At 45.7% G+C, this 18,835-nt stretch overlaps 1 protein-coding gene across 1 annotated transcript in view; it reads left to right on the top strand.

The window, feature by feature from the left end:
* Positions 1-6,053, top strand: part of LOC126534605 (uncharacterized) — a 44,545-nt gene extending 38,492 nt beyond the window's left edge. Inside the window, exon 6 of the mRNA XM_050181878.3 lies at positions 1,856-6,053. Within this exon, the coding sequence (XP_050037835.1) occupies positions 1,856-2,004 (149 nt within the window). The 3' untranslated portion in view covers positions 2,005-6,053. The remainder of the gene's footprint in view (positions 1-1,855) is intronic.
* The last annotated feature ends 12,782 nt before the right edge of the window (positions 6,054-18,835 follow it).

The following is an 18,835-nucleotide window of genomic DNA, read 5'->3' on the forward strand; positions in this document are numbered from 1 at the left end:
CAAAATGACATAGCCGGTGCCTGGCTCCGACGACCGTTATCTTTGAGGAGAGTCACTGGTTCTTCTTGCTTTTACTTTCACACGGTCCGCGTTCCAGTGAAAACATATATATCGCCACAGTTACCATTTCGCACGCGTAGTGGAAATTTTAATTCTGATCTGAAGGCAAAATTATAATTACTTGCGTGCGCGGGCTACTATCGGTTATCACTCATTGACCTCAACAGCACACGCCAGACGAACGACTAAGCTCGGGCACTTATCAGACATCACGCAGCCAATCTTTTATACATTTGAACTGAATCAGGAGAGAGAAAAACACTGAATAAGTAGGCTGCTTTCTGAGAAAAATTTGTTCTTTCGATTGTGCTAAGTCGAGGCACAAGGGACATGAGGGGTGCGGGGGTGATCCACTACCATTACGTCATTCGTGACGTACGCGTGTACGTGCACCTTTCGCTTTTGTACAATCGCGGTCGTCAGGGTCACTTTCTGAGTCAGAGGGCGGTGTTTTCTTCTTCGTCTCTTTGTTTGATGCATGGCGCATACTTAGCATTCGCGTTCTGCTCTAACAAGCGTCGGTTATCTTTGAAATCGGAGATCGAAGGAAAGCCCCTCTTTCGCGTGGTGCGATGTGAGGCCCGGGGCAGTGAACTTCATCGCAGATGTCCGATCTAGAGCGAATACTTCGGACTCTCAAGGGTAGTAGGACTTGCGTGCGTCCCTATCCAATTCTCGTGGTAGGACACTGGTGCAGACAGATAGAGAAAGAGAGAGAGAGAGAGAGAGAGAAAGAAAACAAGCGGGGAGGTGTGCCTCACCGACTCGCGGGAAACGAGTAATCGCCGTAGTGGGAGAATCATCCGAGCACCGCACATATTAAATTGATAGCTCTTTTGATGAAACTGTCGAGTGGTCCACAAAATAAAAGAGCTAAGGATTGTGGAACGCACTTCAAAAATAAAGCCAGTGTAAAATCGACACCTTCCTCTCGGTTTATATAGACCTACGAGATGTCATTGCCTTTTGTCGACTAGTTTAGGAATAACGTAGCAAGATCTGAGCAATGTTTGCATAAGAAAAAAAAATAATACGACCACAATATAAATTTGCTCATGACCGCAAAACAGTGGATTCAGTGCTGATTTCAGCGAGCTATAGGTTGAGCCCAATTTAATTGACTGAAAGCAATGAAAGAACGAGGAACTCAGTTTATAAAAGCCTCGACCTAAAATCTCGCGTGATCCTCTTGTAGGATATACAGGCTTTAGTGTAACTTTTAATTGCGTAGCGCCGTGCCTCCAATTGGCGGTCAATAATGTCAAACCTCAAGAAAGCGGTATCAGTTGAGTTGTGAATAGCGCCGGCGACGCAAAAAAAAAATCTATTTTCTTTTCGCAAGAACACCGAAAACATGAAAACACCCTCCACTTAGAACTCATGGGGTGAGCGCATCACTCGACATTCATGCCCCAAAATGTGAAATATTGTACCTGTGAAATAATAATAATAATAAAAGATATGTTGCAGTTAAATTGCGATTTTTGGTTGTGAAAGTCATCACCTGCAAGGATACTTGTTAATCGTCGCACTTTCAGAGGCATTTCTTATTGTCTCGTTTGATTTGCAGTGCGAGATCCCCATATCACTAAGCACTGCATTACTTAACAGAGGATATCTTTATTGTGCAACTTGTAGGCTAATACTGGAAATAATTAATTAATTAACGCCTTTTGTGCTCAAACTGCTAAGCCAACAAATTTTCCCTTGGCTTTTGATGTTAAACACGTTTCATTCGCGCAATTGAAACCATTCTTGTGTCAACCTTTCTTATTTTTTGCCAATCTGGACGCAGGCGACTTGCTTGACACGGTGTGCGCCAACTACAAGACTGGATCGGATGCCTGCAAGACTCTGCCGTCCTTGCCGAAATCAACCAAGACAGGAAGGTCTTCGTCACTGCTGTCCCCACTGGCGCGAATTGTCACCAGCTTGAACGGATGAACCGGTCATTATGGCGTGTCGAGGCGCGACGTTCTGAACTGATATGCTTCTGTAGCCAGAGGTGACGCCATGACAGATCACAATTCGTTAAAGTATGGTATAGAGCTTACGAAAATGTTGATAGTATTGTTCTTCTTTTATATTTGGGTGTGTGTGTGCATAAAGTGAGAGAAAGAAACATGTCAGGCACGTGACTCAAAGCGCGGTTACTGAAGACAACTAAGACTGCAAGAAGGAAGACAGCGTTCCATCAACATAATACTTTTCTTATTTTTTCGGCCGCACCATTAGTTGGAAACAATGTGAAACTTTGTTGCCGAAGTCAATCATATATGCAAAGTCTGCTATCATATATGCAAGGCCTATATACAAACACGACAGCAGTAAAAGAAGTATGAGCTTTTGCACTACCTTTGCTGCAGCAAGATGGCGATAGGCGGGCGAGTTCAAACAAGTTCGCTCAAAGTGAATGTATGCTACACTTTGAAGGTTTTTGTCTAAATATGCTGCGTTCGTATGACGCTGACTGTTATGAAATAAAGACGAAAACAATAGCTATTTCTTTGCAACAACAACAACAACAACAAAAATACCATAGAAATAGCTCGGGAAAATTTGTCAAAATTTGTCAATCAACTTCGTGACATGTGGGAGAAACATCTTGTGGCAGACTGTAGATGAACAGGTGAAAATGTTCATGGCTTGCCAAACCGAATTATGGGAAAGACAGCAAACAAAAGTGAATTTTGGGAATATACTCTGAAAAATTCTGATTAACCACAACAAATTATAATTTCACAGGTGAGTTTACTAAGCTTTGCTATCGTATCGCCTATTCCATGAGTTCATACACATTTGTTTCGAAAATCTCGCACATGGAGGACTTCCAGCTATTCAGTTGAATTACTTAGAGAGCTTGACATTATTTGCACCACAGGACACCGTGCGGTATAAAATGCCAACAAGGTATAAGATCTGGCTTCGAAGGCAAAGGCTTCCACCACAATTCTGGAATTCACTCCGGTCACCATTCAGGACCTTTTTACTTTGCGTGTGCACTGAAATGAACTAGTTTCGGAATATCCATGCCAACTACATGCGTCGATTGAAGTGGCGTTCCCGGTGTTCAATTATTACCAAACTTTTTGTGCGCTTTGTCGGACAAAAGCACTGGTAACGCCAGCTTATATCGTGGAAGATTTTGAGGGAAGGTGTAGGACAGGTGCTAGAGCAATTCATTCCAATTGGCAAGTCTTGAAAACTGTCGCTCTTCAATTCTAATATGGCAAGTGTGCTGTAAGACAAATTTATAGTAAAGTTGATTAGTGATAGTTCGTCGATGAAATAACTTCACTTTCGAGATTTTTCGCGCAAGTAATTTCTTACTTTGACGCGGAGAGTGTGAGGAAATCTCGCCTGGCTAGGGAAATTACCGGAAAAATGAAGAAAGCGGGCGCAGACTAAGGTGGGGAAATTGTTAAAGATTGGGCGTTTCAGAATCAAGGCTCTCGTGATTGGTCGCAAAGAACGGGGGCCGTGTGTTGGCCGAAACATCAAGTTTTCAGTAATTTCTTCATCTTAGTCTGCGCCGGTTTCCTCTTCTACAATTTCCTAATTTTGGAGTAGGGTAACTTAATCGGCGGAATTAAGCCAGCTGCGAAAAGTACTTTCCGAAATAGACTATACAGTCTATGAACACAAATCGTGTACGTAAATTTGACTGCACATGGTACCACGACCACTAAATTGGCCGCAGGCAAACGAGCTAAAGGGGATAGATAAGGAGAGAGCTTTAGGATATATGGGAGCCTATAGCTACATGTACTCAAAGAAACACAACGCAAACCCCTCATGGGGTATGCGGTTGCGTCTGACCAATGCGGGAAACTTGAGAGCTGTCGTGCCCAAGGAACGCCCACTGCGTCAGCATGTTTAAAAGCTGCGAAACGGAAAAAGGGCGAAGACGAAAAGGCGTACACCCCTAAAACGACGTAGTTCTCGTCTTGTCCTCTTGCAGGGTAGCAAACCGGACGTTCGTCTGGTTAACTTGCCTTGCATTTCCTTGTGTGTACCTCTCTTTCGTCTGATCCTTCGTCTGTTCGCGCTGTTAAACGTTTCTTTGGCCTGATTCGATTGATTTATTCGTTAACACGTCCCTTTTAGTATATAAAACAGATTACAAATGGAGAAATGAGCATAAAGCTAAATAAATTCGGTAAGGGTTGCATCACTTTATTTCAGCCCATTTATTATTTTTTTGTGTTCGTAAGCTCTGAAGCGGGTTAAAGTAACGCGAATTGCACAGTTCAACGATTTGAGTGCCACGTCTAATAACATTACAGGTGGCAAACAGATGACTGAAAGCCTTGTTTTCGAAACTTCTATCATACCAGTAAGCACCCTGTATTTCCTGGTGCAGATCCAAACTGTTTAGCATACAGTGAGGGAGGCAAATTACTTCGGCTGGAATATTAAAGGTGGAAGAAAGGGGAGAACCGCATACACGCAAAAGTAACACGACTGAAGAAGAGAAACACACAAATTTTACAGAACGAAAGCTTTACGTTTGGAGGAAAATATCACCCCGGCTTGAGGATGAAACCCGCAACTATGGCGCCTTTCTGGGACGGTCGCTGTGCCGTTGGCGCTAACAGGAAGCTAGCAGACAGTAGAATGGGAGGGAAACAATCGACAAACTGAAGAACGGTAACTCGAATAAACAAGCAACTTATTTCTACAGAACCTGGGCGGAGGGGGGGTGGGGAGAGGTTTAGTTTGTACCTTCATCTCACCTTCGGGCAGGTGGCGATTTGCCCTGTCATGAAACTTCCACCGCCTTGCGGGTTTTAGCAGAACTTATTTGCTTACTCAATGTTCCCATATTTCAGTTTATCGATTATTTCGCTGTCACCATACTATCTGTCAACCTCGTTAGTGCGATTGGCAGGCAGACCTTTCCGGTGACGTGGCGGTACACAAGCTGATCGCGGAACGAGGACAAATTTTTCTTTGACATCTTAGATTCATTAGCTTCAAACTTGTAGGCCTATTTTGCAGCTTCTTAGATCTTTAGGGCGAATGCCAATTTCTCTCATTTACGTGCCCTAAGTATTTAGGCCCCATATCCTGAAGCTCTCTTACTTTCAGAACTTAAGGATAGAGTTGCGATACCAAATCTATTTGCGCACTTGGTATAACATAAATTAGCTTCAGAACATTGCTGCGCGCAGCATTCTTGTTTTCAATTTATCGTATATATATTCGGCCACAGTGAGATCACCGCTGTTTACACACATCAGTCATGCCTTGTTTGCATTTTGTTTACAAAGAGGCTTACTTAGCCAAAACTTGACTCATTTGTCGTTTAAAAAGAGCACTGGGGCCAAATTTAGCAACAATTTTTTTCCATCTACTTTTTTCCTTCACAATCCTCCATCCGACCCAGTGGCCGAGACCGATGACAATGGAGGCGTGGCTGCATGAAAACCTACGACAAAGGGCAAAAAGGAAAGGAAAATGAAATTAATCTGCTAAGAATATTACCCCCTGGTGCTATTTTTACGCATTTTAATAGAGTAATCATGTGACCTCCCGGCCTGAAGTTTTCATTTGCTGCGTTTTGCTTCATCGCAGCTGTACTGCGTAGCAAGTGCAGCATATCTGCGTTACCGGGAAACCGCTCAACTGTAAAGCACTTTTGTGGACAGTGTAGCAGAAGTAACCAATATTTGCTGTTATATTGCCCAGGTTGTCACATGTCAATGCTATTTTTCCAATACCAAATTGCTCTAGGAAACTTCTTCCCATTGTCCGTGGCAGCGTCAGTTTTCTTACGAATAAGTGCATTATCCATCATCATCACGGAAGCACCGAATATCAGCAGTAATACGCATAACGCGCTTGGCGTGCTCACGATACACGAAGGTCGGAAGCGTCAGCATACAGTGCGGTTTCGATTGATGACTGCGAGCTTCAATTTCAATACTCTGGGATATATTACACTTACGTATATGTATTATTTGGAAATAAAGGTGCCTGTGCGGAACCCACTTTCCTGCTCATTTCTGTTGTCACCTCAGCCATATAATCACGCAGAGGCCCCCTGCCTCCTGCATTTAGCTCAACTGTCGAACCTCGGTGTCTCACCGCTATGCTCCTTGGCCAAGTTGGTATTGCCGTCCGTGCCTTCGTCAATGTGTTTCCTTCCTGCACGTGTAATTTGAGCGGAACTATGGATTTGTCGCCGCTGTAGTTTTGACGTGGAAGCTATCATACGTACGCTTGTTCAGGTCACCACTTGTTTTACAGCGAAGCTTCATATGGCTAGCCGATTCATCCGTCAGTCTGTCGTCTGTACGCGCAAAACCCCTCCGTCGCAACCCTACGCGCATGCGCGAAAAGTGAGAGAAAGAGAGAGAGAGAGAGCGAGAGAGAGAGCGAGAGAGAGGCGCGCGATTGGCTGCCCCAATAGTGACGACGTTGCTCTCCGTGGAAGCGTAGCGCGCGCGCAGCCGTTTCTCTCCGGCTCCGAAGTGGGTAGGCCACGCGTCATGCGTAGTGCTGAGGAGCAGCCAGCTTTCGATCAGCAACGTCACGAGCAGAACCGGGAGCGAGCTTGTCTACGCCGTGCCGATGCTGCAGCCCGGGCACATGAACAGGCTCCCTGCACACCTTGGAACCACTGAGGGTGCCGCTCTCAACCCCAACGAGGAGGCGCACTCGGCTGCACGAGGTTTTACTGACCGTGCGCCGGGTAACGCATCCTCTCTTGGGCGACCTGAGCCTCTCTGCTCGTACAACGAGATTTGCAAGCATAATTATCTATCAAGAAGACAGGGTGCAGGGCCCAGGCAATCACTCTCCGACTTCTGCAAACAAGCACTTACCATAGCCCCGCAGCGTACTGCCGGACCCGGACTGCCGCCTATGTGGTGGTTATGCGGACTTCAAGCATGTCCTGTGGGGCTGCGCTTCTGCCGGTCCCCCTTTCACCCAAGAGGAAATGATGAAGCTTATTAAGGCCCAGGACCAGACCTCCCAAATCCTGGCCGCCCAGAGGGCCCGCGAGAGGGCCGTCAGGTTTCACCTGATGGTCCCCGAGTGGGCCTAGCCAGGTGACGTTGAGTTTACTCGCGTCTATTGTGGACCGAATAAAGTTGTTTCACTTACTCACTCACTCGCTGCGAGCAGGCGAGTTGGAACTCGCCCAGAAAAAAAGTTTGGTGAATTTGCGTGGTCGTTTTGGCCCTCGAAAAACATAGGTGATATAATAACGTCTTCCAAAATCGACACTTCTGACCCGACCGGTTGCAGCCACTGCATTAAACCACGTTGCAAAGTCTGCCCTCATATAACACCTACAGTAACTGCCACCAACGCAGTCAACCAATTGAAGTTCACAATTAAAAGCAGTTTCAACTGTGATTCATGTAACGTAGTGTGCTTGCTTAAGTGCGGTACTTGCCCCATGCAGTACATAGGCCAGGCTGAAACACCTTTCAGGATCCGTTTTAACAATCACAGATTGTATGCCAAATCCCAACCAAACTTACCACTCTCGAAAGATGTAAACGCGCCGAGCCACTCATTTACCAACCCAAAGTAACGATACTCGAATCTGGATTCCGCAGCAGCCATGACCGCGAACCTCGCGAATCTTCCTTTATTCATAAATTTAACAGTGTCTCGTCTGCAACAAATGAAAACAAAAAAAGTAACCTATCTAACTATAGATTGAGCGCAGTTATACACTCACCATAAAGTTTAATACATATAGGATGTCATGGCATATTTTTTTTTATTTATAACCTTTTTTCACTTGTGGCCTTTTGACGCATGTGGCTTGAAGTTGCACGCTTAACACCTCCATTTTTAAATAATTCTAGGTTGCACTTAGAGATGCCATGTGCTGACATCCCACCTTTGTATGTGTATATGTACGCCATTTCGTTTTCACTACGCAGAATCACTGTATTCGCTGGCACTTACCTGAGGGTCATGTTTGTATATATTTTATCCAGAACACATCTGCATTTAATTTTCTTCTGTATTCCGATATGCGTGTCATTGATAATGACTTATGACGCGCGGTGCAAGTTCTAGTCGGCGCAGATAGTGCGTCGTCTGCTCTTGATACGGTGCTTTTAAAGCTGTGTATGAATTGCTCACGCGTTACTGTACTCTGACGAAGGCTGGTCCACCAGTCGAAGACCTCAAGAAAACACGTCTTACTTCCAAAAGGTGCGTCCTCTCCTTCCTGCATATATATATATATATATATATATAGAGAGAGAGAGAGAGAGAGAGAGAGAAAGAGAGAGAGATAGGGTTCAATATATTGTCGTTGCCCCCCCCCCCCCCGTTCGAGAAATACTTGGTACACAACTGTGCAATTTTGCTCATGTGGCTCATTACAGGCAATGCATAGTGGCACCTGTGCGATGTAATTACTGGACCTACTTGGCATGTTGAAGCTTTGGAGGATGCCAGAATTCTTTTTTCGCGTACGCGTTAGTCGGACCCTCGTAGAGGCAGAACACCGTTCAAGGAGTTAACGCAACGCTGAACCTTGCTAACGCCGTCAGGGCGTCGTCCTTCGTGCAAAAGTGCCAATTTTTTTTTAGTGGCCACATGTTAACCTAATGCCGAGATAAACGAGATGAAATGAAAAGGACACACGAAAGCGAATCGACCGTGACAGGGCGTCAGGATGCATTTGGCAGCGTGCCATCGTCAACATTTGAGGTTTTGTGCGGGGAGCCAAGAGTGGTTACCGTCGCTTTCAGGTACTACCGAGCAATGAGAATGAAAAAAAAAACCACAGCCTAGTGCTGTCCGTTGTATCGTGCTTGATCAAAGATGAGAGGCTGTAAACGCAGTGACAGCGATGAATGTAGTGATTTATCGCTGCAAAAGGACGAACTACCGTTGCGGCTTTTGACTGAGGGCGCCTGTGTCATTATGTTAAGCCCCTGTCATAACGATCATGCTGCCCCACCAACTAGTACCCTGCGACCCCCTCCACTGTCTTTCTTTTGGAAGCAGAAACAAAAATAGCAGAAACCATCGAATGTGCTTGCTAATGTAAGCGAAAGTACGCGATCTCTACAAATGAACATGGGCTCACAAACGGACTCAGAAATACTTCCGAAGCACACACTGCCGACGTCGTTTCATGATGGCGGCACCAACTATCGTGAACTGGCTCTGGTAGACCGGCATAACGATATTGGCGGTGGCACAGCGATGACGCTGCAAAGACGATGGAACGATGGTGATTGAGATGACGGCGTCTCCATTGCGACGGAAGCAACCTGACGACAACGGAATCACGGATGCATTACGACGACGACACGACAACTGCTGAGCGCACCTGCGCTTTCATCTCCGCTCGCTTATTCCACCCGGTGGCCAGAAACTCCTCAAACCATTGGCTCTATAACTGTGCAGATCCCATGCCCTACGGGTGTTGGTCACGAGCTGGTAAGACGACGTGGCGCATTTAGACAAACAATCCGCGCTGCCAACGTGCTCCGCAACCGTCAGCCCGGTCGGTGGAGAATCGCTACACAGCGCAACCACCGACAACTTCATCCAAACCTTCAGACGTCGCAACCTTCTCGTGCGACAGCACTAGAAGCCGTTCAGCGGCGAACGCGCGCGCTGATACTGGGATGTGCGAAAGCGCATGCCTTCTCGTGGGCGGCTAAAGTGCGCCTGCCGGCCACCACCTGCATGGACGAAAGAGTGAAGAAAGCTATTCGCTTCAAAAGCTTTTGGTCTGATGAAGTAAAAGGGACAACACTAAAATACTTTCCATCACGCCACGTCCAACACGCAAGCGTACAGTATTGATCAATACTCTTAAGACACCTCTGAATTTTTCATGTGCGGTGATGAAGGGTTGGAATGTTGGCTTCTGCGGGAGTTTGAGCCAGTCCGATAAAAGGTTGCAAGCGGGCAGAAGGAGGTACGTCATGCAGCAGTTTCTGCGAGTCGGCAAATGAAAAGGTTGCCCTCTGCACGGCTGTAAACCACCTAGAGGGAAGACCTTTCTGAATCCACAAGATCTTGGGAGCATGGTCTCGCATTTCAGACCTGCAGAAAGTCACAAAAGAATTTCTGCGATATTTAAAGGTAGCCAGCCTGAGATACTCCTCCATTTGTGACACATCGTTGAGAATTTTAATAACGCCGACGACTGACGTGGGCTTCCACTTTTGACTTTGCTTCCTTATCATAATAGTTTCCGCTCCCTTCCCTTTCCCACAGTGGAGGGTATCCAAAGAGGTTCTGTCCTGGTTAGCTGCCTGGCTTTAATTTATCTATTTTAATCGCATATGCACTTACTTGGATAAACTTTCGCGAGTTCGAAGAGTTGCAACGTATACTATATAGTCGCAACAACTGAAATGTTACACTAGATAATGATACTGTTGCGAGCTTGGTTCGGCAGGGGCAAAGAATGCACGTGTCGACAGCTTGAGAACAGATAATCGACTGGCTTTATTCAAAAGGAAATGCAGGTTTGCCGAGTGGCTGTGGTGGTGCCCCCAGTCGGGCAGCCACCTCGGTTCCAAGAAAAAGCAGGGGGCAATGACCTCCACGGGAAGACAAGGCGAGGTAAACTGGATTTCCGGAACGACAGGTTATTGCGGCGCAAAAGACAGGAGAGAAAGAAATACAGAAGAGAAGGAAAGACGGCGCTACAACTACAGTGGGACCTCGTTGAGTTCAGTTGAGTGGTTGTAGGCTACTGGTGGGATTAGCCTTGCAGTTGCTGCCGGCAATTGCTTCACCGTAGCGACACTTAGAATAAATAAATCACATAAATCAGACACAGACCTCACAATTACAAATAGCCACTCCTAAGGTCACCATGTAGAGGCCAAATCCGTACCTTGCAGGTAATTTAAATGAAGGCGAGAGACCTCCTTCCTGCACAACTGGTTCCCGCGTGGGAAAACAATGTCCTGAAGCGAACTGTGAGCAACTCCTATCTTCTTGAGGGACCCGAATAACACACTCCCTACCACATTATACAGAGTACAGCACATAAGGTACTGTTCTATGTCACCGCACTTACCACACGTTGAACATAATGGAGACAACGCCAGGCCAGTCTTATACATCTACGCAGGGGTAGGAGCAGAGCCCGTTCGAATGCGTAGCAGTAAAGTGGCTTGGTTTCTTTTGAGGCCCTTGGTTACACATGGCTTGTGAGGTGAGCTCAACATAGAACTGAAGTGACACAACACCGCTTCTCTGAAGAGTTTCTTGTCCTCTTGAGTCCCTTTTCTCAATGGATTCCCAGACAGCGCTCTATGGACGAGGCTGTCCGCCATCTCGTGCCTATGATACCTATGTGCGAGGACACCCATTGGAAACGTATGGAGAAGGCTTTAATATGGAGATTGTGCACCGAACGTAGGGAGCTAAGACATAAGGTATCAGTAGGGAACCGGAGCTCTAACCTTTAAAGGGCAGATTTTCAATGTGTGAGAATGACAACAGGTTGAGGCGTACAAAACGGTAGCTTCTTTAGAGCTGCCTCAATGGCAACGCTTTCGGCCGTTGTGGAGGACACGACTGCAGTGAAGCGAACAGACCAATCATACTTCAAAGAGGGAATGTGAAAAGCAGCTGCACTAGATCCTCTGACCTTGTCCACAGAGCCATCAGTAAAAATTTGAAGATGACGTGCATATTCAGTTTCAAGATGTTCCAGTACGATGGGCCCTCCTCGTCCATGGTCGGCAAGTTTTCTTCATTTGCGTCTCTTTCTTTCTCTTCGGTCTGTCACTTAGAATGCTTCTTTTCCGTTATTCTGCGCTACAGTATCATGTCATTTAGCAAACACCAACACGCCCAAGAAAAAGTTATTGGATTTCCTGGGGAAGCGCGAGGCACGGCGAAGTGATGGACGATCGATACAATATCACTGAATACCATGCTGTCGTACATTACCAGGTATGCGGGCTTTATTAATGTGCCATCTATTGATGCAGGTACTATATCCTGACTTATTGTGCAATACGAAAACACAAGCACGCGCTGACTCGCACTGTACCTTGTGTTTAATCTTAACATGCCGGTGATTTCGAGCGCCAAAAGCAACGCACTTGCTGGACTCACGTGAGGAACGAGAGAGAGAAAGCAAAGTGAGGAAAGCCAGGGAGGTCAACCATACGAGCTTCCGGATTGGTACCTTACACTGGAGGTAAGGAAAAAAAAGAGAATAGAAAGAAGAGGTATATAACGAGTGAAGGAGTACTTTGCACCCACAGCAGGACGCACAGCAGTACTACAATGGGTCATTGAGGCCAGTGTTCCTCAAGAAAAAAGAAAGACAGTAACCCACGAATAGCTTTGTGTGCCACCGACGGTTGCGTTCAGGGTCCAAGAATTTTGCTTCAGAAAATGTTCTGTTGGAATGACCGATGCACATTGGTGCATCGGCCATTCCTAGACGGAAAGAATGCGGGTTCGTCAGTGCCACACCAAAGCATAGGCGTTAAAGCAGTCGAAAAAAAAAAAGGCTGCGCACGTTGTCCACCTCGTATAAAACTAATACTCGTCAACGAAGTGGCACAGCAGGTTCTGTCATCGTTTCGTGCTCCTCTTCCACTGTTTTCTGTCAGCTAGCAAAGCTGATCGCCCCTAAAAAGATTAAATTAAATTGTGGGGTTTCACGTGCCAAAACCACTTGCTGATTATGAGGCACACCGTAGAGGGGGACTACGGAAATTTGGATCACCTGGGGCTCTTTACCGTGCACCTAAATCCAAGTACACGGGTGCTTTCGCGTTTCACTCCCATCGAAATGTGGGCGCCGTTACCGGGATTTGATCCCACGACTTCCTCGTGCTTAGCAGCCCCACACCATGGCCACTAAGCAACCACGGCGGGTGCTGATCGCTCCTCAATGGATGTCATGCGTGCGGAGGAAATATAAATGATTCTGCGATATTGTTCTCTACACTTAAAGTATATGATCGTTTTCCAACAAGGCAATGGGGCCGCAAGCTTTCTTATGAAAATCTGATTACTTTATTTAGCTTAGCTATAAATGGTTGCGAACATAGCGAATTATGGGTGGAGGCCTTGAGGAGGAGTTTTGTAAATAGCTAGTTTCGTAAGCACTTGTTTGGCTACCGTCCTTCGTACATTTTGCCAACCGGGGGAAGACGCGTGAAGAAACTACGGGAAGCAGCTAATGTACATTCTATGACACCTGCAGAAAAACAACATGAAAAAAAAAAGACAGCCGACTATGCTTAGCTTCTGCCCAGTCGACAATATCGGATTTTTGTCGACAAAGCAAATTTATCCAATGCAAAAGTGCAGCCAGACACCTAAAACGCGTTCAACAAATTTATGGTTTTATAAAATTAGTGACAAGTTCAGGTAATTAAAGTCGCCATGCTGTGTCTGCACATTTATTTATTTATATCTCAAATTTCCTTAGTGCGGGTTTTTGCATGAAGGGTGGGTATTGCATTTGCGCCAGGTCTTGGATGAATGACTTGAAGTGGCTAGGACTGGAGTGGTGCGCTGCATTAGTAGGCAGATGATTCCAGTCGTTCGCTGTTCGAATGAAAAATGAGTTGAGATGAGCAGTAGTGCGCGCAGGTGGTGGATATACAGCTTTAGAATGACTTTTGCGGAACGAAAGGTGATGAGCAGGTATGATAATCGAGCGAGCAAAAGATGAGAGATAAAACTTATGGTAGAGGGACAGGCGCGCTATTTATCTCAAGACTGGGAAGATTAACTCTATGTTTTAGTTCAGTAAGGCTAGAATAGTAAGAATAATCTGAGAAAAATAAATCGAATAGCGCGGTTTTGGATGGATTCAACAGTTCTTTTGTAGGATAATCTGATGCGGGTACCAAACTGCTAATGCGTATTCCAGCTTGGGACGAACAAATGTTTGGAACGTTAGCAGTTTTACGTTAGAAGGGGTGAACTTAAGGTTATGCCAGACGTAGCCAAGGACGCGGTTAGCTTCGTGTCGCTGTTTGCAGTGCCTAATGAAAACTACACTATCATCGTATTAAATTATTCTAGTAGAAGGGTTACAATGTTGTTCATTTATCAGTAGCACGCGCTTCGCTCAGCTCGCCGTGCTGAATCCTGTCATGTTGCGCAGAACCGGTCAGCGGGAATTCCAGTGCGCCTGCGCACAATGCTCAAGCCTGCAGCGGAACATAAGCAATGCTACCCTCGCTCAGCGACCGAGCCGATTGAGCGGGGCTTGACGAAGCTGCGTCTATGTGGCTGTGTCGTTTTTGCAGCCAAATGTACCGCGCGTCTCCGGAAGCATCCAACTGTCCACGCGCTGGATGGGCATGCACCGCTGATTCCACGACAGCAGGACGACGGCCGCGCTTATCACGAGAATGTGCCTCGTCGAGTGTCCGCATAGTTGATGTCGAAGCAAAACGGCGAAATCAACGCAGGTTTTTTTTTTTTTTTTTTTTGTAATTACCGAACGCGCGAAGAAGAGACCCCAACGGGCTATAACTGCCCATTGCTGTGAGTCAGACACGCGCATATATTCAGATGGAAAAATGAGCCAGTTGGCAGGCGTTCACGTCGAGGCTTGCGCAACGTTCTTCACCAGACTAATGGATTGGAATGTGCCGCGAAGACGAACAGAATGCCAAGCAGCTTGTAAATATTTAAATTGAATTCTCGGATCCTACGTATCAAAACCACGATTTTGATCATTAGGGCCGCCGTAGTGGGGGATAGACTTCGGAGTAATCCTGACCACCAGGGAATCCTTGACATGCCCCGAATGTACGGGGCATGGGTGCACATGCCACAGGGGTTGTGCGTCGCTCATCATAGTAGCAATGATAACATATAACGCATATCATCACCAATTACACACCTATCATAAGATAAATTGCTATTCGCATTAACGTTGCCTATCGTGTACAAAGAACGGACGCGCCGCCAATTTTTTTGTGCAACATTAAGGTTCACTTTTGCTCAGAGCCCTGAGATAATTGAAAACCATGCAATTTGCCTTGATTCACTTTGCATAAGAGGGAATTGGGGCAAACCACGAGGCTGAAAATGGCATCTAAACAAAATTGTTTATCGTCCTACAAATTGGAGCAAGATATCTGAGTTGCTAAACGCGAGCAAGTAGAAAACCATTCGAAAGGTCTTCAGCGTGATTGAAAGCTAATGAAAAATTCCTTCAAAAAATGAATTTTCTGTCACCACCTTCCCATTCGTATTTTATTTGGTGTTATCATGATCGCGTATTTCGATAATAAGAATAACATAAACGCCTGGTCTAATTGTCACCGCGGTTTCTAAATTAGCGATGCTGACAGAGTTGTAGGATAAGCATCTGATATGTACGCGTCTACAAGAAATGAAGATTGCAAAGAAAAGAAGCAGCAGAAGTAGCAGAAGTTTATGTATGTAAAATACTGCATTAATTACAACCATATGCCTAAGTTGGTTAGATAGGTTACTATATTAGGGACCATACGCTTTAGATAGATCGTCTCGGCATGCACCGTTACACAAAGCTATGTTGTAAGTATCTGTCTGCTGTTTCTATTAACATAGCCAGCTTGTAAAAGGTAACGTGTACTAGCATTCCAATGAGGTGCCTTGCCTTAGCCTAACAGCAAAAAAAGTTATGAGAGAAAAAAGAAGATCAACAAAGAAGTAGGACGCATGAAACGAAAGTTGTGGTTTAATGATCGCGGCTGCACAGAAACCGAGACAGGATGTACCCCCATCTATTAGAGCTGGGATTTTAATTGTGAGTCTGTCATAAAATAACGTCAAGGGCATTTATCGCAATAATTCCTCGAGATAGCTGCGGTGCGACCCGCGAAGGACAAAATCATCTTAATAGACGAGCACGCCTCTGGCGAGAGCACGTAATTGAGGAAAAAAACAAAGCGTCGTACACGAGTCGAGGTGGAGAGTTAATGACACGCAGTAAGCTAGCGCACGAGACAGTTCGTCTCACGCGAAACGCGCCGCACGGATCAACACATAGAAATTCTGCCACGTGCACGAGTAATATGTAAACGAAGAGAGCCACTGCGAGGCGTTGTCCGCGATCTTCATACTAATCGAAACTTGCGTGACTCGGCCTTCATCAAGTGTTGACGAAGCTCTCAGGGGTGCTTAACCAAGGAGAATCGCTCGACCTTCAGCGATAAGTTGGTGAAGCACGACATAATACCAGTTTTGTCCCGAGCTGGAAGCATAGCGTGAAGAAATGGGTGCGCGGAGTCGCTCATCTACTCTACGCTCTCCTTGCATTTTCACCGGCAGCCTTTGAGCACATTGCTTTTTTTCCCCGCTGTTTTGGCGGGTCTGTCTGAGATGGCTTCTCGGCATGCGGCTATGAATGCTGCCACAAAGCATTTGCTTCGTTTCTATATCGACGTGGAATCTCAACATGCAGATGCCACATTTGAACGTGTTCTGCACCATCCCCTTGCCAAAGCAGATGTTTCTTCGGTGTGACCACAGTGTGGTTTTCTTTTTCGTCTTACTTCGACAGCAGTTAAGTGCTGCCAGTTGGGTTCGCCTTGCCCATCCGGTCTGTCCGTCGGCTCGCTGCGTTACGATAACGACGACTGTTGTCGTTCGAGGACGCGTAACGATTTTTGTCGCCGGTAGACCACGTAGACATCTTCAATTTCACGGTCGCCGAAGGGCGAAGAAAAAATAAAGATTATCTACAAGCGTTACCTGCCCCACGTGCCCCTGGGATTCTAGCTTATGTTATTGGAGCCGTCTGCATTTCGACCGCCATAACCACCGCGCTACTGCGAAACAGCATTGGGCCATTACTGCTAGGACTTGCGCTTCACACACAGACTCTGAGAGCGGTGACGCCAGTGCACGTATTTCGGAGGCCAAACAATTAATGATGTAATGGGGCGAGGATTACATCATGTGCGTCGCATAGAAATTGTTCTCGACAGCGTCGCCTACGGTTTCGGCCCGAGGAGCTACCCGCGTGGGATCTCCAACGGCTTAAAACTCCTCAGGACCTCAATAAAGTTTTTGACTGACTGACTGACTAACAAGATGGTAATGCTTATGCATGCAATTTTTTCCTCGTCACGCTCGTGAAAACAACGTTCGTGGCGCAGAAGAGGCCTACACCATAACGATGATGATAAGCCTCAAAAATGGCATACCTCCCTCAATAGAAAAGAATAAGGTGGTTGGTGGAAAGCAAGGTCGAAAGTATTTGCAATGTCAGTGCCAACAACGACGTAGGGACAATAACGCCGGGTAGTTTACACAGTAACTCACATGATTCACAGTCGTCAAGTGACCAGCACGACAAATGCTTACAAGGAAAGGAAATCGTTCAAATTTCGTATGGCACGGCGTAATTTAGCTCCTGACTTAAGTTGCAGGGGATGTTCCGACCTCAGAGCTGACTAATCCACACGCTGCACCTTCAAAACTACTCTTGGAGACTGAAACGCAAGAAGCCTTAAACACAGCCACTGCCTAATAGCCAGCGGCTTAAACACAGTTAGGCAAACAATTTAAAAAAAGACTTAAAGGAAACTTCATATATTAAAGTCATCTTAAATGCTACGGGGCCGAAACACCGGCCTAGTAGGTGCTTTGGTGTTGTCCTACTCAGTGGTGGAAACAGAATGTGTGAGTGTTTTACACAAGTTCCAGAAACTCATTATACAGACCCCAACGTAACATTATCGTAATATCACTCAAAAGAAACGAAAACGAACATGAAGTCTAGTCTCAAGGATGTCTGAATAAAATATAGTCAAAATGAAAATTGTGAACTTCCATGTACAAAAAAAAAAAAAATTGGCAAAAGCCCCGGGCCCGACAGCTGCGAACAAAAGGTTCCACGAAGCTATAATTTCTCCCGCCGTGGTTGCTTATTTGGCTTGACGCCACGCTGCTAGGCACGAGGTCGTGGGATCGAATCCAGGACGTGGTGGCCGCATTTACATCGGTGCGTACTGCAAAAACGCATGCGCATTGGGCGCACGTTCAAGATACCCAGGTGGTCAAAATTAATCCACTATGGCGTGCCTCATAATCATATCGTCGTTTTGGCTCGTAAAACTCCTAAGGTTAATTATTTTAAAGATATGATTTAAACTGAATAAATCTAGCCTATTTAGGCATAGGGAGTCGGGTAGTGCAAAGTATGTTCATGTACGTATTTGTAATTCCTCTACGCGCAATGCTATAAAATAGAGAGGAAGTTGCGTGCACCACAAAGAAGACAAAATCAAAACTTATTTACCTATTCCTGACTTTTGTCGCTGTAATATTAAACCTTATAGTTATTGTTATATATATTAAATATTGTTTCAATCTCCTAAAATTATTAGTTGAAATTAATACATTCTTATACGACCACACCCCTCCCCACAACCAATCGGCCTATAACCGATGATTTCATCTCCAGCGGGAGTGAGCACAATTATTTGAGGAAGAAGCAGGGAAACAAAAATAAGATGGCGGTCTTCACAGTGGGAGAATGCTGCTGTCTCAACAAATGAGTTGAGAGCTAAAGGAATCACGGATGTCTACAGGTTTCTTCTTTTTTTTGTGCGTGACCATGCTCGAAAATTCGTGGGGCAGCGCCGACATATGCGATACGGATAAAGGTAATTAATGGGCTCGATTTTTGTTAGTTACCGTCATGTGAGGGAAACAGACAATGACGCCAGAGAAAGCAGCGAGGAAATTAACCAATAAGCTTACTTGAAGTCTACAACAATAAGAAAAATCGACATGAAAGCGTATACGAAAAGGCGCCTGGCTGCAGGCAGAAGCCAAA

This window comes from Dermacentor andersoni, chromosome 7, assembly GCF_023375885.2.
Source record: "Dermacentor andersoni chromosome 7, qqDerAnde1_hic_scaffold, whole genome shotgun sequence".
NCBI classification, from domain to species: domain Eukaryota; kingdom Metazoa; phylum Arthropoda; class Arachnida; order Ixodida; family Ixodidae; genus Dermacentor; species Dermacentor andersoni.